Raw genomic sequence first — 23,278 nt, 5'->3', positions numbered from 1 at the left:
GTCCGCCCCGCCTTTGCTAGGGGCGGGGGCTCGGGGGCGCGCGCGGATGGTTCTCGCGAGAGCGGCGGTGCGGGCGGAGGGGGGGGCGGGGCTGGCGGCGGCGATGGCGGACGGGGCGGGTAGCAACGGGGACGCCGCGGGGCTGCCGGTGGGCAAAGAGGCAGGTGAGGCGGCGGGCAGCGGGGGGGAGGGGGGCGGCCGGACGGGGCGGGCAGGGCCGCTAACGCCGCTAACGCCCCGGTTGTGCCCTCCCCCCCCCCTGCAGTGGACCGGCTGATCCGGGAGAACGGGCACATCTTCACGGAGGCCCAGTGCAAGGTGTGCAGCGCCCTGCTCATCTCCGAGTCCCAGAGGCTGGCCCACTACCAGGTAGGGAGCGGGGAGCCGCCGCCGCCCGCCGCCGGGCGCCGCGGGGTGCTGAGCGGCGGGGCGGGCGGGTTTCTCTCTGCTTTCTCCAGAGCAAGAAGCACGCCAACAAGGTGCGGCGGTACCTGTCCATCCACGGCGCCGAGGAGCTCGCCCACGGGAAGAAGATGCGGCTGGACGCCAAGCAGGTGAGGGGAGGCCGTGGAGCCCTTTGGGGCCTAAACACCGTCGAGTGGGACCAGGCGGTTGCGTGGCCTTGGCACCTGCATTGAATAATCAAAGAAGACCCTCTTGAAGATGCTCTCGGAAGGGGCACGGTGGGAGCTGAAGGTGAGAGCTTGGTGCCAGCTGTGCCACCAGGCCTTGTGTCGGCAAGCACGGTGCCTGCTGCCCTTCCCATTCAAACAGCCTCTGTGAGTATGGCTTCCCTGTTTAAACAAACACACATTGCCATTTAGTGATAGTCTTGCTTGAAAGGACAGGGAGAAGTGAACAGGAGCAGCAGCTTGTCAGGAGTATCATTGCCTGACCTTTCCCGTCACAGAAAGCACATAGGGTTGACCATCTACTGGTATTCTCTTTCCAGAGCGATCCTTTTTTTACTTATTCAGGTTTCTTCGGCCAGTAGCTGGAGCCTGTTGGTCAGTAAAGGCACCACGTTCCGCTCGGCCATCTGTCTGCCCCGTGACTCATTTGGGAAACAGATTCTACTCTTATGATTCCTTCAGCTTTAATCCCTAACGCTCCAGCATTTGCAGCGGGGAGGTGGGGGATAAAGGCAGATGCCTTCGCACATAGTGTTAGGCTTAGAAATGACTGCTGCTGCCTGCTCCACTGGGATTGTGTTGCAGATGACTGAGCTGATAGCGATGTTTATGTTGCTCATTTCACACCTTGCAGAGTAAAAGGCTGCCTGTTCCAATTCTGACAGCCACACACTTAACCTTGTCCTTAATTCATACTGACCAGGGCTGCCCCTCTGCCTGGAGTGGCTCAGTAATGGGTTAAAAAAAAGTAATCTGGTGCAAGAACACTCCAATGAGGGAGAGGATGAATGCTGCATCATGAAAGTCTTACTCAGTCACACTTCTTCAATCTAATGCCCTAATGTCTCTAATTACCTCGTTTTCTTCGTCCCCCAAACCTTGGTGTTTCTTCTTGTAATACAAAGGTTGGATGAGGTGACCTGCAGACATCCCTCCCAACCTCAGCCACTGTGATTCTGTATGCACAGGACAGCAAGCAGGAAGGCAGCAATGGGGAAGACAGGAACAAGTGTTGTCCCATCTGCAACATGACCTTTTCCTCTCCGGCTGTGGCAACATCTCACTACTTGGGCAAGACTCATGCCAAGAACATGAAGCAGCAGTCCCCCAAAGTGGAAGGTATGACTGCAGCACCTTCGTGTTGTACCGAGGGGCTGTTCAAGCAATGAAAAAGTTGAGAGGTTCGTTGGACCCCAAGTGTAAGCTCTTGCATGTGCATATTCTATGAAACAGAGTAAGCCAGCAGCGTACGTCCAGAGACACGGCCTCTCTTAGCAGCCTGCTTGGTGGACTGGCATTGGGAAAAAGTGGCGTGGTTTTTTTGTTTTGCTTTGTTAAGGAGAAATGCAGCTTGCAGCAGCATTGTACCCATCCCTGCATGCAGGGACTGGAAGAGTGCCACTCTTCAGGATTTTAAGCTGTAGAAATGCCCATCACAAGATACAATGCTCAGCTTACAGGGAGTGAAGTGACTGGTGAAACTCCAATACAGCAAATTTGTCAGGGCTGCTCAACTACAAAAATGCAACCTCTGAGTTTCAGGGAGTTGTGAGCTGCAGATAGCTGGGGCCTGGCAGAGTATAGCTGGGAAGCATCAGTATGTGCTTGTGCAGACCTTGTGCTTTTTCCATGGCACCTGTCGTTGAGTGCTCTCATGATGGGATACAGTCCAGGCAGACCTTAGGTCTGACCCGGTGCGGCTGCCTGTGTGTCCCATCCGTTTGTGAGCAGATGGAAAGGCCTGGTGGGTGGGGAAGGAGAGCCTGGGGTGCCATGGCCAGTCAGGACAGAGGGAAGCGCAGCCTTTGCATGCACCTAAGGGTGGCAGCTTGTGCTAGCTCCGAGCTGGGATCTTCCAAGCAGAAAGTGTCTGTCCCAGGGTGCCTTTGCTAGGTTGTGTGCACACAGGGAAGCCACCTCCGGGGTCAGAGCGACCCATGGGATGTTTTTGTTTTCAAAGCCCTTGCTTTTGGGTGTGAGAGGAGCCTTCAGGAAAGGGTGGATGTATGTATGAGCAGTCTGATGTGTACCTTCTGTTTCAGCATGAGAGGAGCTCTCTGGTCATTAGAAGGTTCCTTCCTTGCTCTGGTCTTTTGTACCCCATAATGAGAGGGTGCAGGTTTCTCCATCAGACAGGAGAGCCGTTTCTCTGTGTGGATTCACTGCGTCAGACCTAGTCCTGTTCATGCTATTTCTCAGGCAGGGCTCCTCATGACTTCGATTCAGGATCAAGTCCTGCACCTGCACAGTGTTTCCAGAAACCTACCCTCCTTTGCTGACATGGGCTTGTACCCGTGTTTTATCTGGGTGATGACAGTAGTAGGTGGAAGCTCATTCATGTCCAGTGTTTCTTGAATACGGCCATGCTTATGTTAAGGAGAAACATGCAAATCTGTTGGGTTTTTTTAACTCTGAAAGTTTTTCTGGCCTATTCTGACTTATCTTACCACATGCCTTTCAATTCTGCAGTGTTAAGGGAAGAGGTAGGAGCAATGTGAATTTATCTAAATGTCTAATGTTCTTTGTATAGGTTTTGGGTGTTAGGTATAGTGGGTTATTTTTTTTAATGCAGGTTTTGGGGAAATAAAGTGACTGTTTTTTACCTCTGAGTTCTGTGACTGACCAAGAGCTTGAATTCACCCTACAGAAGCAGTGCCCTCACAGAAGCATACTGCTACCCTCCCCACCTCTACTGTGTCTTCTAACGAAGAGAACAAGGACATTACTGACCCAGACAAGTTCTGTAGCCTCTGCCATGCCACTTTCAACAACCCCCTTATGGCAAAACAACATTATGTAGGCAAGAAGCACAGAAAGCAAGAGACCAAACACAAGCTGATGGCACACTATGGCCGAACCCCTGATGCACCAGCATCGTCCTTCATGGGTGAGTTCTCAGCAGGCAGGCTAATAAATAGCAGGGTGGGAGAGCAACGGTATGTGTCTGACAAGTCCATGCAGAGGGAGCAGGGGAGAATTTCTTGTGATGAGGATCTTGATTATACACAGTAAGATTGATTCGGTCAATGTTATAACCCCCTGGCAGTAAGAGGGGTTTCAGGCAGTGACTGCTCATGATGGTCTTTGGGTTGTGTTTTGCAATGTTGTCCAATCAGGAGCATGTCCTTTTTATTCTTGGTGTGGATGATCTAGGGATTTTGGCCGGTACTGTTTCTAGCTGGGTGATTACATCCAAAATGGAAAGATAAAAGTTGCATTTGATGCTTAAAAAACATCTTTGGAGGAGAGTAGCCAAAGATGGAAGAAATAGGTTTTAACTACACCTGCTGCTTCAAAGCACATGAAAGCCAGAGAGATTTCTCCCTGAATGCCTTTTTGCTTCTGTGTGGGCACTTCCATCTGATGAACTAATGCAACTCTCTCTGGAGCAAGCAGGAATGTGGAAGAAAAAAAAAAAAGCGCTATTAAGGAGGAACTTTAGGCAGACAGTTAAAACTCATTTGGCTTATGATCTGCTGCTTGTAAGCCCTTCTGCATGATGAGAGCCCTTGGAGCCCAGTGCAAGCATTAAGACTTCACTGTAGACTCCCTTGTTCCTCCCAGCAGCCTTCTGTTGGACCAGGAAGTCTAGTACCTACTGGATGCTTGAGGTAAATAATAAGCAGGCAAATCATCTTAAAATCTTCTTCAAGGGCTTCTTTCTTTGTCATAAAAACCCACACAAGCAGAAGATTAATTATTCTCATTCTTTGCAGGCCACCTTTAGATACCGGTAGCACTTAGGAGAAATGAGGCTCAATTATCTAAGTAATATTCTCTCCCACATTGCATAGTCGCGTGGGAGATGGAAAAGGTGCTTGGTATCTAGTGTTACCCATCTGCTCTTTACCTAATTAGTGGGGTCTGATGAATGGTTCCACTTCACTGTGACTCAGGCCCTGACAGCGGCAGAAGCCCCAGCCCAGGCAGGCTGGGTAGGTGGACAGTGCCCTTTCCTGTATGAGTGATGTCTCCCATGAAGTGCCGGCAGAACCAGAGTACCTAAAGACACATCTTCATGGCACTTCAGCTGTTCAGGCGAGGTTCCAGAGCCTGGGCTGTAGTCCGATTGCTTAGATATGATGGGCTGCAGTCAGGGATGCTTTCTCCTGCTCTCTTTGCCCATTTTTATGTGCTAACAGCCATGCCTGTCCCTAAACTTTTCTCTGCTGGGATCTGGCTGGCAGCAGGTAAAGATGTGGTTTTTGCAGTGCAACACTGAGGTGCTTGTGTGCTTGAAGTTCCTCTAGAAACCACCCAGCTGGAATGCAGGAGCGCGGTTTAAACAACTTTGCATACACACCTGTTTGCTGGATTCGCAACAGAGAGATCTTGACCTTGACTGTGCAGGGAGGCAGACCCGAGGGCTGTGGCAGCTCCTCTGGCCTCTCCCACCCAGGTCCAGCTCTGTTTCGAGAGTTGAATGTCCCACTAGAATCTGAAGTCTCTGAGGTGCAGTACCTGGGTGGGGAAATGTCTGCTACATCACGTGTTGTGCTTCTCGCTCAGTGATTATGCTGCTCTGCACCCCTCGGGTGAGTCTCCCCTTTCACCTTAAGGAAATGTTTTCTTTGTGAGACTCGCAGGCAGAGCCCTTCCCCAGCAAGTCAAAATTCAGGAGCACTTAATATCTTGAGGACAACTGCCAGGATTTTCTCCTGTTAGAGACTCCTGTGCTGAGCTGTGCTGCCCTGCTTGCTGCTCGCCTTCCTGGTATCTGTGACCTCCCGAACTTTCATTCCAGCTGGAGTTGTCATGTTACACAAAACCATTGATCTGTCTAGTACAGCTATTGTTGGAAACCTTTTTTTTTTTTTTTTTTTTGGCAGTTAACTGATACACAGACTGTAACCAAACTGCTTGAGGATAGAGCTTAATATTCTCAGTTGGCACCTCAGCAAGGCTTAGCAGAATGAGCAGAATGCTGTGTTGTGGAACTGGACATTGCATGTAATCTCCTCTGGCTAGTCTTTTTTATTGAAACCTTACAAATTAGGTATCTCCCTCATTTTCTGTTACGAGATGTATACATCAGGAGACGTGGGAATTTGGGAGATAAGTGGAGTTGCAAAGGCAGTATAGCGTGAGGTTTGGTGTCCTAATGCTGACACTCCTACTGTGCCTGATACTGTGAACTGTTTATAGGAAATGTGTCTTTGTTTTTATAGATGAACAAACCAGGAAAACTTTTCATAGTGATTCCCTTCCAGTGACTGACTGATACCTGGTGGGGTAGTGGGATTCTGTGATCTCCCCCTGCTCAGGCTATTGACTTGGTATTTGTCTTTCTTTAGCAGTTTTTTAACACATCCAATGATTGATTATCTCACTTGTTTCTAACTCAGGCACCAAGTTGTTGGCTAGCTGTCTGTGCTAACATTGATGTCTGTTTCAGCTGGGAAGGGGTACCCCTGCAGCACATGTAACATAGTACTGAACTCCATAGAGCAGTACCAAGCTCACATCAGTGGCTTCAAACACAAGAATCAGTAAGTAATGTTCTTGTCTAAGCATGTTTCCAGCCTCGCTGTTCAAATCGATGGCTTAAATAAAACTTGAAATGTAGTTTTCGATGTGTATTTCCAGCTCCCTTGCAAGCAGAACAAGAGGGTTTGTGCAAGCTTGCTCTGTTTATCCCGAAGGTGATTCACTTCGGCAGCTCCCTCTGCACACAGCTCTGGGATGCTGCTGAAGTACAAGTGCCCTGCAGTTGCTTTTGGTTCGTGATGTGGACCTTTGCAGTGAGGGCGTCCAGCATTGAGCTGGTTTCTCTTAACAACTGAGACTTTAATTTAATTAAAGGCTGGCTCAGTGGAGATCTGCTTGTCATTCTAATCTCTTTTGGGATTGCTTGTCTTAAAATTTGACATGTAGTCAGCATGCTCCAGAAACCTAGGCTATATTCCTGAACTTGCTCTCACAGCTGGCAAGTTAAATAATGGCATCCCCAGCACATGTGATTAATCTGAAAAAAAATAGAAAAAAATTAGGCTGCCAGATGATTAACACAAAAAAATACTTATTCTGGACACTGTGAAAGTTCAGATCTCTAATTTCAAAGCCTTCACTAAAAGAGGCTCAGTAATGAGCATGGGTTGACTAGAGAGCTGCTTAGAAGAAACAGGTATCAGAAAACCCTACCTGAAGCAAGGACAGACTCTTAGCCAAATTTCCCAGAGAGGACAGGAGGAAAACTGGGATCTCTTGTTGCCCATCTGTGGAGTAACAGCCCCATGGTCCCTTGGCTCTCTGGAGTACTTGATTGGAGTACACGTGCTCCATCTGTCACCCCAGGAACATTGCAGCTCTTGAGCAGCACAACTGGCTCAGTGAATAGCAAGTATCCCATTCTAGATAGATAACATTGAGGATGTTCCAAACACACATGCATAAATGTTCCCTTTAAGGACATGGACATTGTCCAAGTTTTTTCAGCCACACAACTCCCTTTCAGAAAGCTGCTTCTGGATTCAGTCACTGAGTCCTGTTCCAGGCCAGCTTCTGCAGTCTGAAGAGAGGCAAGATACTTGCTATGTAATGGAAGCTCTTTAACAGTCCTTGAGCTGTGCAATTCTTGAGCTAATTCTACCATGCTAAGGTGTCTGTTTACACACAGGCATGGAAGGCAAGGATGCACTTGGAAGCTTTTCTGGCAAGTTGTTGACTTGGCTGCAGTAGGCTGTTGCTCCACTGGCAGCCGTGCCTGCTGAGCAGTGATTGCAGCTGGCAGATTTCAGAGCACTTCTGACATTGTTTCCTTTTTTTCCTTCTCTTCCTCTTGTTCCCTTCAATATCCAGGATGCCAGGAGCAGTGCCAGTTGTTGGACCGTTCCCGCCACAGCAGTACGTCCGGGAAGAGTCAACTGCCCCAGGAGGCTACAGTTATTTCAGCCAAGACTTCTAGAGCAAGTTGCAGCACTGTTCTTGGAGTTGTTGGTGGCCCAAGAACACACATCCTTTGCCAGCCCACAATGGTTTCATTATCCCTCTGGATAAGCAAAGCCCTACCCTCCTGTATGCACCCGTTGAGCAGAACGGGGACTGAATCTGTCAGAAAAAGGATCCAGCTGGAAGAGACTTGCTAGACAGCAAATACTTCACTCCCTTAGAGTAGTTTTCATTGTGTAATTGCTTCCTGTGAAGGTGGGTGCGGTGTGAGAGGAATTGTGTATCTGGTATAAGGAGGGTTTGGCAACAGGCTGGTAGTGGCCACCTCCTCCCTCACCAGAGCAAATAATGGATTCCTGCACCTGGAGGGCAAGCGTCCCATGCTCAGAGGTGGCTTTTGCTGGAGGAGAGCTCCTAGACCATAGAGTGCAATGCTTATGCAGCGTGGATGGGACACAGTGCAGGTTGCCTGGCTTTGTACAGGCCTAAAATAGGAAGTACCCAGCATAGCATCTCTTTCCATGCCTCCTCCAGCCAGGTTTGTGTGCAGAATTTCATGAGCCACTGATTACCATCAGAGCCTTTCGCAGTACCGCAGCTACTGGTTCTGGAGCTGGGTTGTTTGGGTCTGTCTGACAAGTAGTTACAACTTGTGGTGTGCAAACTGCTGCTGGTGGGAGTGGAGAGCTGCAAGAGGGGTTAGCACTCCTGGCTTTCCTCAGCCCTCTGCTCTGAGGATTTCCACGTGGAAGGAAGTAACTGTTTAGCCTGGTTTCCTATGGAAACAGGTGTATGTGATCATTCACCATGTGTGTCTTTACCCCCTATGATTTAAACCAATCTCAGCCAAACTTGGCAGCGGTGGAGATCTCCAAGATCTGAATGCAATCAGCAGAGGAAGGTGGAACAGGGTGAGTTCATCTCTAATTCTGTCGGGTCTGCATGGAATTGCAGCGTTTTCCCTACTGCCACCAAAATACTCTGGGGAAGGAGAATTTTAAGGCAAAAGAGAATAAATCTAGATGCAGCAGAAAACTGTAGTATAAGTTGGTCAAATCTTTAGGTGACTGAAAAGCTACAAAACCCTTGGAAACCTGCCTTCATTAGACACTACTTGCCCAGCCCCTCTCTTCAAAGTTCTTACACGTTTGTACCATCCTGGAAAAGGATGTTCTGTATTTCAAACCTGGAAATTAAGACTGATGGTCTCTTCATGGTGCTAATGTACTAGATCTGTTAGAAAAGGCCCCAGAAGGAAGGGCAGGCATCTGAGACTGCTCTGTGTGTTGGACAAGTTCTTTAGATGCTTTGCCTGAAGCTAAGGCATTGCCCGTTCTCTGCTAGCCCACCGCCAGAGCCATGTGCGTTGGGCTGGCCTCATGTTCAGTGCCAGTGCTCTGAGTCAGGCGCCCCGTGGCTTTATCCCGGCATCAGTGCCTCCGTGGAGCTGAGGCTTTGCTAGTCTGTGGCAAATGTCCTGCTTTTTCTTCCACGGGGCAGCAGGCTGCGGATGTGGCCCCCCTGAGGACTCCCCTGGGCGGTGGGGCTGGCAGGAGCACGGGTGACGCTGCAGGCACACTGCACTGCCAGGGTGGGCTGAGTCAAGCCGCTGCCTCCTGTTGTGCAGCCCCAGCAGCTGCTGGAGGGTGCTGTGGGGCCCTTGGCTCCCAGCGATGTGTGCCAGGGGAGCAGCTGACGCCTTCGCAGGGCTGAAAGCCATGCTGTAGAGGCACTTCCAAAATCCAGCGTGCATGCTGGTCAGGTTAAGCAAGGAGAGAGGGAGTTGGTTGCTAATCCTGGTGCTTGGAGTGAGTGCCTTCCCTTCCCCACTCCAGGCTGTGCATGAGCTTTGTTTTTCTTCACCCTGCACATAATCTGCCATCTTCCCGTAGGACAGGCTCCTGCTGGTCTGGGTTCGCCTTCCTAATGTTTTCCAGTCTTGCTCCACTGCTGAGGTCTGACCTTAGTCTCCTGCTACAGAGGGAGTCCTTTTAAACCTTGCGAGCTGATCAATGAGCAGAAAACCGCGATGAAGGAAGTATTGTGCGCCTGATAGCCCTGGATGGCCTCCAACTCCGATCTCTGCTGCTTAGCTCTCACCCTGTTGTACCAGGGCAGGTGCCCGCTAGATGTGCTACGCGTCAACACCAAGAGGGATCCATTTCCAGCACTGCCCAGTCCAGTGTGTCACTCCTGTCTGTGTACTGACAGTTTTGCCTTCCCCTGTACACAGTGTTTATGTATCTGCTGTTTCCCTAAGGTGAAGCTCTCCAAATAGAGTGTTTATTACTAGTTTTGGGTGCTGTCTCTCTGCTAGAGCACTTCCTGGGATTTTGCCATGCTTCAAAGCAAAGAAAAGGATGCAGACACCTCTGAAATATTTGGAAGGGGTAGGAAGTTTGTGTTCCCATCTGCCCTCCTCGAGGCCGTGCTGTCATCCCATGGCACCCTGAGGTCCAGACAAAGCGGGTAAGTGCTTTCCTCTGCTCTGGCAAGTCAGCGAGGCCTTGGGCACGCCACAGTCACCAAGGGCAAGACAGGACAGTCTGGGCTGGGAGGCTGCTGGCACTTCTACAAGGTGCCAAAAACATCCGTGACTGCCGCAAGACGCCAGGCTGTTCCCTGGCACTGCCGTGGTGGCACAGGAGCAGCGTGATAGCTGCTGCTGTCTGTCCGAGGGCAGCTCACTCACTGGGGCAGGCTCGGGTGCTTATGTCTGGCTGTCCTGCTCCTCCACGGGCAGGGCTGTGGCAGAGCCCAGGGGATCGGTGTCCCTGGGTGCAGTGCTGGGCCTTGTGCTGGCACTGAGGGTAGCACTGCCATCAGCCACGTGGGTAGTGCTAGGAGGGACAGGCTACGTCCACCTCCCATGGTGCATGGCTCTGCTGGAGCAGTGTGGCTGCTGCTGCCAGCCTGTCCCTTGCTGACCCTTTCCCCTCCTTGTGGCAGGGCTGTGGCATGTCTGGCAGGTCCCGCCCGTCTGTGGGTGCAGGCAGTCCCCGGGACAGGTGCAGGGGAGGAGACGGTGGCCGCAGGGCTGTCTGTACCCCTGCCCCATCTCTTCCCCAGTGGCAGGATGGCTGGCAGCAGCTCTGCCAGGACAGCCACAACCAGGTGGCCCTGCCAGCCATGCTGGAGGCTGCAGTGCCTACGGCAGATCTGTGCCAGCCCCGTCTTTTTGCTCCAAGCAAAAATCACCGGTGCCCGTCCCACTGCTGGACTGCTCTTGGGGGGCCCAGCACCTGTGGGCATCCCTGGGTGTGATGGAGCTGGAGCCCAGCTGTGGGGCCAGAGCCACACATACCGGGGGAGGCTGAGGACGGAGCATGGCCCTTGTCCCCGAGGCTGCACCCCAGTGCTGGTGCTGCCGGCCCAGTGCCCCTGCTGGGCTGCAGCCGGAGCTGCCCAGTGTGGCTCTGCCCTGCCGAGGCCTCTGCAGGCAGCACCGTGCCAGCCCAGGGCTCCGGCTGCCCACGCCACGCCGAGCCCCAGCGCCTTCCGTGCTGGCAGGCACAGCGCGGGGCATGGAGCCACCCGCCAGCCACGTCCCCCGCAGAAGCACTGCTGTCCCCTGCCCATGCCGCAGCCAGTTCCATGGAGCCAACTGCTCCTCCGGCACCGCGTGGGGCTGGGCCCTGGGACCCCCCCTCAGCTGAGGGGAGCTCAGCGCCGGCCGCAGCCCCAACCGCTGCCATCCCTCGTGGCCCCGCTGGCTCCAGCGAGTAAATCAGGTGCAGATGTGAAGGCAGGGCCAGGCGCCTGCTTGCAATTAGGGGCTGGGAGCATCAGGGTGGCCCCGTTCATGCCTTGCAGCCCCCTGCCACGGCCACACTGCTCCCAGGAGCAACCCACCATGCCCCGTGGGGGACAGAGCTGTCAGGCAAAGCTCCTGCAGGTTCGACCCCCAGATGGGCACTGCGGTGCCCAGCCCAGTGCATGGCATGTGCCATGTCCCCAAGGGGAGCAACATCTGTCCTGGCCCCTTGTGCCCCATTCCCTGTGCCAGCTGCAGCCCCAGTGCTACCCAGCACAGCCGGGACGGGACGGGGTGGCAGGGCTGCCCAGCCAGCCCCAGCCCCATGTGCTCCCAGCTCAGCCCTCTGTGCCCAAATCTGTGGGTGCTCCTGCGCTGCGCTGGGGGCTTGGCCAAAGCCCGGGGCCCCGGTGTCCCTGTCCTGCAGTCCCTGTGCCGGGCCCCACCTTCTTGGCTCCTCGGAGGGAGCAGCAGGTTCATGTTTGCCAAGTTCTGCCTGGTTAAACCTTAACTGGGCCAGGTTGCTCCATCGGTCCCTCCCTGCCAGAGATAAGGACGAGCAGGTGAGACCAGGGGCTGGTGGGGAGCGCTGCCCCGAGCCTAGCTGGTCACCTCTGCCGCAGGACCTGGCCCCTGCCGGGCATCCAGCCTGGGGTGGGCTGCCTGCCCCTCCGGCGCAGTCCCTGCCCGCCTCAGCAGGTCCCCACTGATACAAGGGCAGCAGGTCGTGGCCAAGGATGAGAGGTGCCGTGTGTCAAGGCTGGATGGAGCCGGGAACCCTTGTGCTCAGGGCTGGCCCGTCCCCTCAGTGCTGGGGCATTCGCATCACCCTGGCACGTGGCATCAGCTTGCTCAGCCTCAGCCCCTGGACCCCATGCACATACAGGGCAGAGGGAGCCGGGGACCCTGCGCCCCAAACAACAGCCGTTCAGGGAAGGCCAAGAGAAACTTCCAGGAGGAAAGAGCCCCCCAGGCTCTGCCCCCCCCACAAGCCACCGGTGCTGCGTGCACTCATGCTGGCCACAGGTGCCACCGCAGCGGGAGTGGCGTCGAGCACTGGGGCCAGGCACAAGGGGCGGCTGTGTTCCCGCAGCCCCGGCTGCCTTCCAAGAGCAATATTGTTGGCACCAGGCAGGCTCCCTGCGCCGGCAGCGCATACACGGGCCTTTCATGAGGGGAGCGGGGATGATTTACTGCCTGGGGGAAGGGGCAGGGGTGGGAGGATGGAGCCCCAGCGTGCTTGCCCCGGCACCCAGCCTCTTGTGTGTGCTCACTGCAGTGGAACTCTGTGCACGCAAGTGAGGCCGAGGGTCTGGCCAGGGGGTCATCTCTCCTCAGGTGGGCATGGAGGGGAGCGGGTCTCCCTGCCCCATCTGCACCGTGCCCACCCATCTGTGGGGCCTTAGGGACACACTCCCTCCCTGGGCACCCTGCTGCATCTGAGCTCCCACCCTCTGTGGCTCAGTGGCCGGAGGGGCACATGTCCCTTGTGGTGCCACAGCTGATGGGAGCAACCCACATGGCTGGGAGGACAGGGACAGCAAAGGAGGGTGCTGAGGCAGGGGTGCACCTGCAGTGTGGGGTGCCAGCACTGGCACAATCCCCCCTTGTTGAGCTACTGGCGTGGCAGAGGCCGTGGCGGTGCTGCTGGCAGTGGGTGGCAGGCAGTGGGGCTGCGCTGCCGTGAAGGGTTTTTTGTTTGCCATCAGTTGCTGTTATAAATCAAGCCAGGCAGCCCGACCCAGGCCCAGCGCTGCCCCACAACAGGGAGGTGACTGGTTCCCAGCCACCCGCAGCACAGCCCCATCGTGCCCCAGCCCACACCCAGTATCACCCTGGCCCAGCAGGGATGCTTGGTGTGATGCAGGGCGAGGTGCGGGCACTGGTCCCTTCACCCTGCTCCCACCCAGCGCCATACTCGGCACTGCGGGACCTGGCCAGGGTATGGGAAATCTGTCCGTGCCCATCCCAGGCTGTGGCTCCCATGGGTTCCCCAAGTTTCAGCTCTCCCCTGTTGTTCCCAGTGCTGGGAACAACCTTTTTTCTCCTGTTTTAATTTGGTTTCAGTTCGAATTAAGCTGAACCCAACATTTTTCTGTGCTTCCAGCACACTGTAAGCTCTGCAGGGGCGGCCGCTGCTCCGTGAAATTGATGTTCTCGTCCGCTTCACGCGCCGGCAGGAATGAACAGCTGCCGGGGGCTGCCAGCCCCTGGGACTGCTCCATGTGCCCCTGTGCCCTGCGGGGGGGACCAGCACCCCAGGGTGGGGACCAGTGCCCTAAGTGGGGAGCAGCGTTGGGTGGGTGGTGCTATGGGAGGTTGTAGCACCAACCTGCCCCTGCAGTGAAACCACGTCGCGCTGGGAGTTGCCGGTTTTGCACCCCAGTGCAGCATGGACAAGGTTGTGCCCTGGCTCTGGCAGCATGGTCCTGTGGGGTGGGAGGTGACAGTGACAGCCGTGCCGCACTCACTTGACCTCAGGATCCGTGCTAAGCATAGGCACAGCTGCATGTGGGGCTCACCATGGCCTTGGCAGGTCTTGCTGGAAAGCTGAAATGGCAAAGGAGACAGCGATGCAGCGAGGCAGAGCAGCTCTGGGGCTGGATCCTGACCATGTGCTGGGGGCAGCCTCTGTCCCCACTTACCGGTATCAGGATGCTCAGGGGAAGGTGTGCCTGGGGACCATGCTGGCTTGGAGGCCGGGCTTCCCCCTGTGCCCAGGGGTCCTGCGTGGGCAGGCAGGGTCTGCCCGCCCCAGTGCAGGCAGGAGCGCAGGGAAAGCGAAGGCAAAGTGTTTATGGGTCGGATTAGGGTCACCCCAGCCCTGGCTCGCAGCCTCGCGGTGTTTTACGACGCTCCATTATGGGCTCCTAATGAGGGTCACAGCCGCTTTATGGCACCGCAAGCGATAACGCTGCAACTAATTGCAGCACAATTAGTGAGCGGGCTGCCGGGCACCCAGCAACGCGCTGCGCCCAGGGCCACCCGCCGGGGTGGGCGCTGCCGCCGTGGAGCCCTCGGCATCCCGGGGCCGGGGGCCTCCCTGCTCCCGGGGTGCCACGGGGGTAAGCGGGGGCAGAGGCGGCTTTGCCCCCAGCCCCCCGGCCGATGTGCGGCTCCCGGCCTGGCGGCTCGACATGTGGGGTCTGCCTGGGGTCGGGGCGGGGGTGCAGCCCCGGGTGCTTCGCAGCCCCACGCGTTCCCCACCCGCGGGGCGATGCTGCGGCGCCGGGGCCGTGCTGGGGGGTACCCAGGGGCCGCCTCTCGCTGCTGGGGGGGGGGCGGGATCGCCCCCCCCCCTCCCGCTCGATGGCGGGTGGGTTTGCAAAGGACCTGGCGGCCGGCGGAGCGGGCCGGTCCCCCCCGCTCCCCCCCCGGCGCCCCGGGCGGGGCGGGCGGCGCCGCTGTAACCCGAGCGCGCCTACAAAGTGCCCGCGCCCGCCGCCGCGCCGGCACAGAGGGACGGAGCCAGCCCGGAGCGGGACCGGGATCGGGAGCTGGAGCGGAGCCGTCCCCAGCCCGGAGCGGGTCCGGAGCCGTCCCCAGCCCTGCCCGCCATGGGGCCGCTGTGCGGGGCGCGGCGGCGCTGAGCCCGCCGGCCCACGGACTTTGCCCGGGCCCTGTCCGCGCTGCGCGGGCGGCTCCGCCGAGGGAGCCCGTCACCGCCGGTAACGCCGCCGCCCGCGACCCCCGCGCTCGGGACACCCCGGACCCCTCCAGCCCCTGCAGCCGCGCCCCCCCGTGCCTGGTTAACCTCTCCCAGCGCCCCGGCCGGGCAGCGGCTGGCTGGAGGGGCCGCGTTCCCCGCACCCAACCCGGGGTGCCGTGTCCGTCCGGCCGTCCCCGCCTCCTGTGCCCCCCCCCCCCCCTCCCCGGCCCTGAGACGGGGGGCTGGAAAGGGGTCTCACCCTGCCCAGGGACCCCAGTGCTCCGTCTGCCCTCCATGCGCACCGCCCCTCGGCGTGCCTGCCCGGGGGACCTGCCGTGCCCCGGGGACCAGCCCCCGCCTGCCCGGCCCGCTCATCCCGGCCCTGCCTGTCTCGCAGGGCGGGGGCCGCCGCGCCGGAGGGGCCTGGAAGATGCGACCCCTCTTGCAAGTCCTGCTGGGGCTGCTGCTGGCGGCTGCTGCTCAGCGCAGGACGATGGAGCCAGGTACGGCTGCGGGGGCGGGGGGCTTGAGGATGGGGCGGGGTGGGATGGGGGTCATGCTTTCTGGATGCTTTCCCCGACCCCCAGCTGGGCAGCGAGCCCCTGGGGCTGGAGGCGCTGGCTGCTCGCCCTGGGCACAGAGCCCCACAGCTCTGACCTCGGGGCTGGGTGGGGGGGAGCTGGGGGCACCTGGCTGGCAGGGGCACGGCACGGGGGGCCAGTGTCTCCATCACCAGGCATGGGGGTGTGGAGGCTGGAAGGAGCAGGGTGGCTCCAGACACGGTCCCTGCGTTATGGGGGCTCAGCTCGCTCGGCAGACAGGCGCTGCAGGGTTGGACTGCGTAAACGCTATATGGGCTTGTGGCTGTTGTGTGTGGCTCGGTCCGTGCCTCTCAGTGGTGGTTGCAGGGGAAGGACATGTCCCAGGGGACCAGAGCCCCATCTACCCCACATCCACCCTGTGATGGCCACACAGAGGGCTGGGACACACTTGTGTCCCCCCAGGTCCCCACGTGCGGGTGGTTGGGCTGGGGTGGGTATGGCTGTGCTGGCAGTTGGGCTGTTTCTGCCCTCCATGTGCACATGCCAGCTGCTGGCCATTGGCAGGCAGGGCACCGCTGCCCAGCCCGGGTGTTGTGGGGGTCCCAGCTGTGCTTGAGGCATGTGGAGGTCTGGTGGCACATAGCCAGGAGGGTTTGGTGCCCTCATTTAGTGAGGCAGAACAGGCTTGAGCACCCTGCGCCACTGCTCCTGCAGAAGGACTGTGGCATGTGTGGCCTTGGATGGGGACACTGCTTCGTGTCCCTGTGCCCCAGGGCAGAGTCCAGCCCTCTGCCTGCCCACAGAGTGGCAGAGCTAGGCACCAGGCAGTCTCACACCACATGCTCCCCACGCTGGGGTGGGTGCATAGTAGGGTCCTGCTGTCTGGGCGGGGTGAGCACTGGGGTGGGTGCTCACAGGGTCTCTCCAGAGCTATTTGAGAGCCCGTTGCTGGAGTCAGAAGAGGAACATCTCCTGCTGGACCCGGGCAATGCATTGAAGCTGTACTGTGACGCCAATCAGAGTGGTGCCAGCATAGTCTGGTACAAGGAGTCCCGGCTGCTTGTCCCGGGGGGTCGCATCCATCTCCAGCAGAGCCTGCTGGAGATCTCGGAGGTCGCCTACGAGGATTCAGGGTTCTACGTGTGCCGGGTGCGGGGCACTGGGGAGATCCTACGCAACTTCACCATTTCCGTCGTGGGTAGGAGCCCCGGCAGCACCCAGCTCCCCCCTGGGGGCACCAAGGCAGCCGCTGTCCACCCAGCCTTGCAGGCAGGGTTGTCCTTCTTAATCCGTTTTCCTTTGCAGACTCGCTGGCATCAGGGAATGATGATGAAGACAGCGATGGGGACAGTCCCCACGGAGACCGAAATGAGGAGCCTGTCTACATGCACAGAGGTCAGTGCCACCCCAGGCAGGAGAGGGCTGCTGGAGCAGGTCCAGGAGCATGGGGCACTGCTGCCTCCTGTGAGCAGCACAAGCAGCTCCGGCAGCCTCCGTGCTGCCCTGTGGCCCCCTCCCACTGTACATCCCGCAATTCCCCAGCTCCATACTGGACTCACCCGCACCGGATGGACAAGAAGCTGTATGCAGTCCCCGCGGGGAACACAGTAAAGTTTCGCTGCCCAGCCTCGGGCAGCCCCAGCCCCAGCATCCGCTGGTTCAAGAACGGACATGAATTCCGGGGGGAGCACCGCATCGGGGGCATCCGGGTAAGGGCCAGGTCCCCCCCACCGCAGCCTCCCCTCGTGGGATTCCGCTCCCCAGTCACGTCTCACCCCCTTACCTCCCGCCTCTGCAGCTCCGGCACCAGCACTGGAGCCTGGTGATGGAGAGCGTGGTGCCCTCTGACCGCGGCAACTACACTTGCCTGGTGGAGAACAGGTTTGGCAGCATCCGCTACAGCTACCTCCTGGATGTGCTGGGTGAGGGCTCCTTGGTGCAGTGCTGGCCTGGCTCCCCACTCCCCCTGCGCCTGGGGGCATGGGGAAGGGGGTGGAGGAGCCTCTGTTGGAGTCCTCTCTGCTGGAACAGCCCATCTGTCCCTTGCACCCAAGGGACACGGGGATGGAGGCCAGGCTGGGGTTGCACTGGTTAGGGTCGGGGAAGGGCTCTCCATGGTTCACAGCAGGTGGAGATGGAGGAAGGAGCCTCTGCTCTGGGCCACAGTGTTGGTGACATTGCTCTGCTCTCTACTGCGCAGAGAGGTCCCCACACAGGCCCATCTTGCAGGCTGGGCTGCCCGCCAACACCACAGCCCTGGTGGGCAGCGATGTGGAGTTCTTCTGTAAGGTCTACAGTGATGCCCAGCCCCACATCCAGTGGCTGAAGCACATCGAGGTGAACGGCAGCAGCTACGGTCCCGATGGGGTCCCGTACGTGCAAGTGCTCAAGGTAACAAGGGCTGGAAGCACCCAGGTCCCAGATAACCCACCTTAAAGTGGTGACAGGAGGTGCACATTCCCTGAGGAGGAGAGATGCTGACCATTCATCCTGCTCCCTGACAGACTGCAGACATCAACAGCTCCGAGGTGGAGGTGCTGTACCTGCGCAATGTCTCCGTGGAGGATGCTGGCGAGTACACCTGCCTGGCGGGGAACTCCATCGGCCTCTCCTACCAGTCTGCCTGGCTCACTGTCCTGCCAGGTAAGGGTAGTGGTCCAGGTGTGGGAGCTGGGACCCCTGGCACACAGGGGCCATGGCTCAGGCCAACTCATTCACTGCCTCCAGAAGAAGAGCTGGTGCGGGAAGCTGAAGCCCCTGAGGCCAAGTACACGGACATCATCATCTACACCTCGGGCTCACTGGCCGTTGCCATGGCCATCATCATCGTGGTGCTGTGCCGGATGCAGACTCAGTCGAGCAAGCAGCCCCTGGAGCCCATGGCGGTCCACAAGCTCTCCAAATTCCCACTCATCCGACAGGTGGGTGCCGAGCTGGAGCCCTGGCAGCGCAGGGGGACCTTAGTGACTGACTGGCTCCGTGAGTGCCACTTGTGCCCGTCACACCTTGCCCTGCCACCAGTCTTGGAGCTGCCCTCCCCACTGCCTCCTGCAGCTCCCTCACCCCATTGCTCTGAGCGAGGGTCTCTAAGCACTGTTTGGTCTCTGGCCCTGGAGCACGGGGCAGGATGGCTGAGGTCCCCTGGGCTCTCTCCGCAGTTCTCCCTGGACTCCAGCTCCTCTGGGAAGTCCAGCACATCCCTGATGCGCGTCACTCGTCTCTCCTCCAGCTGCGCCCCGATGCTGGCCGGGGTCATGGAGCTGGACCTGCCCCTCGACACCAAGTGGGAGTTCCCTCGAGACAAGTACGGTGCCACGCAGGGCAGGTCTGGGTCTGGGGACTGCTCTCCCCAGCTGCCCCTGGGACAGCAACACATGGGTGACATATGGGGAGGTCTCCGGGTGTCACCAGACACCTCAGCACTGCCATAGCCCAGGGCACTGGGACTCAGCTGGGAAGGAGGGGGGCAGCCATGCTGCCTCTGCCCCTGGGGGTTCAGCCATGTGGTGGTGGGGAGCGGGGCCATCCCTGTGGTCCCTCAGCATTCTACCTGTCCCTGCCAGGCTGGTGCTGGGCAAGCCCCTGGGGGAAGGCTGCTTTGGCCAGGTGGTGCGGGCAGAGGCTTACGGCATTGACAGAGACCGGCCGGACAGGGCTGTCACCGTGGCTGTCAAAATGCTGAAAGGTAATGGCTCTCCTGCCAGTGTCCCAGGCACAGAGGTGGCATCAGTACCAGGCTGCAGTGCCACCCCAGCTGGCACAGTGACACAGCCCTCCTTCCCCAGACAATGCCACTGACAAGGACCTGGCTGACCTCATATCCGAGATGGAGATGATGAAGCTTATGGACAAGCACAAGAACATCATCAACCTCCTGGGAGTCTGCACGCAGGATGGTGAGGGGGCTGTGCGGGCACGGTTTGGGCAGGGCATGGGCATGGAGTGGGAGCAGGGAGCGGGGGCTGTTGAGGACAGTGGCATGCAGGACGCTGGGGAGGGAGAGGGCAGGGCAGGGGCTGAGTGGAGTGGACACCCTTCCCAGGGCCGCTGTACGTGATTGTGGAGTTTGCCGCAAAGGGCAACCTGCGCGAGTACCTCCGTGCCCGCCGCCCCCCAACACCTGACTACACTTTTGACATCGCGGCAATGCCCGAGGAGCAGCTCTCCTTCAAGGACCTGGTCTCATGCGTCTACCAGGTGGCCCGTGGCATGGAGTACCTGGAGTCCAAACGGGTAGGGCTGGCACAGCCCGCACCGGCTGCCTGTGCTCAGCACAGCTGGAGGGGCATGGTGGTGACGGAGAAGCTGTGTGTCCCTGGTGAACCTAGTGTCCCTGTGGAGAGGGAGCCCAGCCCCTTCCCCCTGTCTGTCCAGAACTTCCCAGCCACATCCAGCAAAGCTCTGGGCAGCACCTCCCCAAAACCATGGGGTTTAAAGCCTGACCCACCTCCTGGGTGTCCCCCATCACTGCACCTGTCACTGCAGCCAGCTGGGTTGCCACCAGAGATGTGGGGAAGGGGGGCCAGCAGTGCCAGGGGGTTGTGTGGGAGGGGAGCAGCAGCTCTGGGTGTGGGGAGGGGACACAGGGAGCTGCAGCTGCCGTCTCACACTCCCTGCGGATGACGCGCTCCCCCGGCAGTGCATCCACCGTGACCTGGCTGCCCGCAACGTGCTGGTCACAGCAGAGAGCGTGATGAAGATTGCAGACTTTGGCTTGGCCAGGGACGTCCACGACATCGACTACTACAAAAAAACCAGCAACGTGAGTGGGGGCCCTGGGAGAGGGTTGGGGGGTAACAAGGAACCCCAACCAGGGCTGAGAAGGGGGTTTGCTCCCGTAGGGTCGCCTGCCAGTGAAGTGGATGGCACCTGAGGCCCTGTTTGACCGTGTCTACACCCACCAGAGTGATGTGTGAGTCCTGGGGCTGCTGGGGGCTAAAGGTGCTCTCAGGTGTGGAATGAGGATTCCATCGGTCTGGGATGAGGCAGCACCCCTGGGGTTATGCACGTACTGGAGGGTCCCCGTGAGTAGGACGGGGTACTCCATGGGGACTGCAGCAGTGGGGCACATCTTTCCCACGAGTGATGCCACCCTCTCACCTGCTCGGGGAGGTTCCTAGGACATGGGTGACCACCCTTTGCTATGTGTGATCCCAGGTGGTCCTTTGGGATCCTGATGTGGGAGATCTTCACGCTGGGTGGCTCCCCCTACCCTGGCATCCCTGTGGAGGAGCTCTTCAAGCTGCTGAAGGAGGGGCACCGCATGGACCGGCCATCCAACTGCACCCATGAGCTGTGAGTAACCAGCCAGGTGGGGTGGGCAGAGGGCACGGTGACACCTCGCTAACACCCCTTTGCCCCCCCCAGGTACATGCTGATGCGGGAGTGCTGGCATGCCGTGCCCTCGCAGCGCCCCACCTTCAAGCAGCTCGTGGAGGGGTTGGACAAGATCCTGGCGGCTGTTTCAGAGGAGGTGAGTGGTGGGGGGTCCGGTGGATGGTGGGCAGGTGACACGGGCGCTGAGAGCACCGGTGCTGACGGCACCATCTCTCCCTGCAGTACCTGGACCTCTCCATGCCCTTTGAGCAGTACTCGCCCTCCTGTGAGGACAGTGCCAGCTCCTGCTCCTCCGATGACTCTGTCTTCACCCACGACCCGCTGCCGCTGGCTCCCCGCCTCTTCTCATACCCCAGCGTGAGGACTTAAGGGTGGGCAGGGAAGGGTGATGCTGAGGCCACCTCTGCCCTTGTGGGGAGCAGGTCTGGGTTCCCACAGGTTCCCTGCTTTGCCAGGTGTGAGCGGTGGGCGGGCAGGGTGCTGAGCCACAGTGCTGGGGCAGGGTGTCCCTCTCTCTGGCCTCCGTTTCAACGCCTTCAGCCTTCAGTCCTGGCTGAGACCTGCCTGGCATTGCAGGGCAGTGGGAGCCAGAGCCTCTCCAGGGTGGGAACTGCCTGGGATGCCCATGGCATTGCCCCGGGAGCTGGGCTTTGGCCAGTGCTTCAGTGGAAGTGTCTCTGGGTAGGAGCCCTGCTGCCTGCCGGGCTCCTGCTGCATCTGTACATAGCCACAGAGATGAATATTTATGTACATGAAATATCAACCTGATAAATTATTTTTTTGGAATAGACCCCAGTGCAGTTAATGGGCCGCTTCTGGGGGCGAAGGGCACAGCTGAGCTGGGAAGGTGGGTCAGGGGCTGCCTCCTCGCTGCCTCCTCGCCCCAGCCAGCACAGGGTCCTGCGAGTGCTCCCAGGGGACACGGAGGCAGTGCCACAGGTGCAGGAAACGATGTCCCCACTCCCGTGCCTCCAGGCCCACTCCAGCACAAAGCACCCTTGCATCTGTTCCCCATTAGCCGCTGCTGCACTAAGCCACCGTGAACTCCGCTACCAGCATCACGCTGAAACTGATCCTCCAACTGCTGTGGGCTCCCAGGCTGGGAAAGTGCTCTGGGGCCCAGCCCTGCACACTGGGGACCCCCCCACCCTCCCCCCTGCTGGGGCCAGCCCTGGGCCTACAGAGAAAAGTGAGTTAGGGGCTCTACAGTGCCTCCCTGGAGCCCCCATGCCTCGGGAGCACAAGCTGGGGGGCTCCAGGCCCTGCTTTCCCGTGCCTGCTTTGCCCCCCCCCTCCCCTCTTTGCTTGCCCCGCAGTGCCCAGCTCTGCCGGAGTGTGGGCAGGAGGACTGCAGCTGTCTCACCCTCTCCTGCCAGCCTGCTCCCTGGGTCTAGGGTTTCATACAGGGCCAGGCTTTGCTGGCCATTAGCCCCAGGATCTTGTTTCCTCCTCCAGCTCCTAGCTGCACTCTCAGCCCCCCAGCCTGGAAGCTGGCTCTCTGGCACAGCCTGAGGAGGAGGGGGCTGGCAGGTATCGTGGGGCAGGACCTGGGGCAGCTGGAAAGAGGCTTCCTCTGTCCTGCCCACTGCTGCGATGGTGCTGAGGTCCAGATGGTGCTGGGGTCCAGGCTCCTGAGGGATGCAGCTTGTGGCTGCCCTTGTGTGAGGCAAGGCTCAGCCATGGGTGCAGCCGTGGGAGCCCAGCAGCTTGCAGAGCCATCCTGGGGTCCCCTCCTCATCACAGCCCCTCGCAGGGCTGCTGGGGGGAGCCTCCATCCCCAGCCCTGCTCCCCTCTCTGCTGGAATGAGCCCCCAGCTCTGGCATGGCAGGCGGAGGCAGACAGCCCACTGGCAGGTGTGAAACCTGTCGGTCCCAGCAGCCTGCCTGCCCAGGAAGGATCCCAGCTGTCCGCTAATGTGCCAGAACCAATGCATTTCCCACAGCCCTGAATGGGACATTCACATGCTGGAGGGCAAACTGCCCAGGCTGCCCACAGGGGCTGCCCTGCTCCTGGCCAGGACCAGGGGTGAACACAAACGGGTGCATGGGGAGGGGGCTGTGCCCAGCTTGTCCCCACCTCACTCCAGACTGGGGTCTCTGTGCTGGGGGGCAGCACAGGGGGTAGGCAGTGCCTGGTACCCGGTATGGTTTGCATGGTTCTTGCTTGCTGGACACTGCCCTTCCCCTGGAAAATGGGGGCACAGCCAATTTCAAAGGGTGAGGTGAGGGTGGGTTCGTTAATCTGTAGTGGTGGTGGGGGGGGGGCACAAGAGGACATCGTGAGTGGTGACCTGCCACCCCCTGCCATAGCCTCATTTCATCCCCGCTCACTTTGCAAGCATGCTGTGGGTGCAGGCAGTGCCTGTGGATGCAGGCAGTGCCTTATCCCCACAGCACAACCCACCCCAGCTCAGCCCAGAGATGCTTTCAGGGTCTTGGCAGTGCCCAGCGCAGTGCCCACCCACCTGCCCTGGCA

At 58.8% G+C, this 23,278-nt stretch overlaps 2 protein-coding genes across 6 annotated transcripts; both read left to right on the top strand.

Annotated features, from left to right (window-relative positions):
- Window positions 1–46: 46 nt before the first annotated feature.
- ZNF346 (zinc finger protein 346) lies at window positions 47–7,732 on the top strand (the record flags this gene model as incomplete). Its single annotated transcript, XM_080398026.1, has 7 exons — window positions 47–164; window positions 266–369; window positions 459–554; window positions 1,601–1,751; window positions 3,280–3,519; window positions 6,028–6,121; window positions 7,431–7,732. 7 exons carry the CDS (start codon window positions 47–49, stop codon window positions 7,534–7,536), a joined length of 909 nt encoding a protein of 302 aa, XP_080254152.1. The 3' UTR covers window positions 7,537–7,732.
- FGFR4 (fibroblast growth factor receptor 4) lies at window positions 7,715–21,590 on the top strand. 5 transcript variants are annotated; one of them, XM_080397988.1, is made up of 18 exons: window positions 7,715–8,431; window positions 9,418–15,426; window positions 16,394–16,663; window positions 16,771–16,860; window positions 17,008–17,174; window positions 17,264–17,387; window positions 17,666–17,856; window positions 17,970–18,108; window positions 18,193–18,386; window positions 18,624–18,769; window positions 19,029–19,150; window positions 19,251–19,361; window positions 19,508–19,698; window positions 20,105–20,227; window positions 20,307–20,377; window positions 20,623–20,760; window positions 20,833–20,938; window positions 21,025–21,590. In XM_080397988.1, exons 2-18 carry the CDS (start codon window positions 15,354–15,356, stop codon window positions 21,169–21,171), a joined length of 2,403 nt encoding a protein of 800 aa, XP_080254114.1. In that variant the 5' UTR covers window positions 7,715–8,431; window positions 9,418–15,353; the 3' UTR covers window positions 21,172–21,590. The 5 variants fall into 5 exon arrangements, with proteins under 5 accessions (XP_080254114.1, XP_080254113.1, XP_080254116.1 ...); XM_080397987.1 differs by having other exon boundaries at window positions 9,413–15,426; XM_080397990.1 differs by having other exon boundaries at window positions 7,715–14,942; window positions 15,321–15,426.
- Window positions 21,591–23,278: the final 1,688 nt, after the last annotated feature.

This window comes from Falco punctatus, assembly GCF_963210335.1.
Source record: "Falco punctatus genome assembly, chromosome: 8".
Taxonomy (NCBI): domain Eukaryota; kingdom Metazoa; phylum Chordata; class Aves; order Falconiformes; family Falconidae; genus Falco; species Falco punctatus.
Note: the sequence above shows the minus strand (reverse complement) of the source record. Positions and strands in the feature narration are given on the sequence as shown.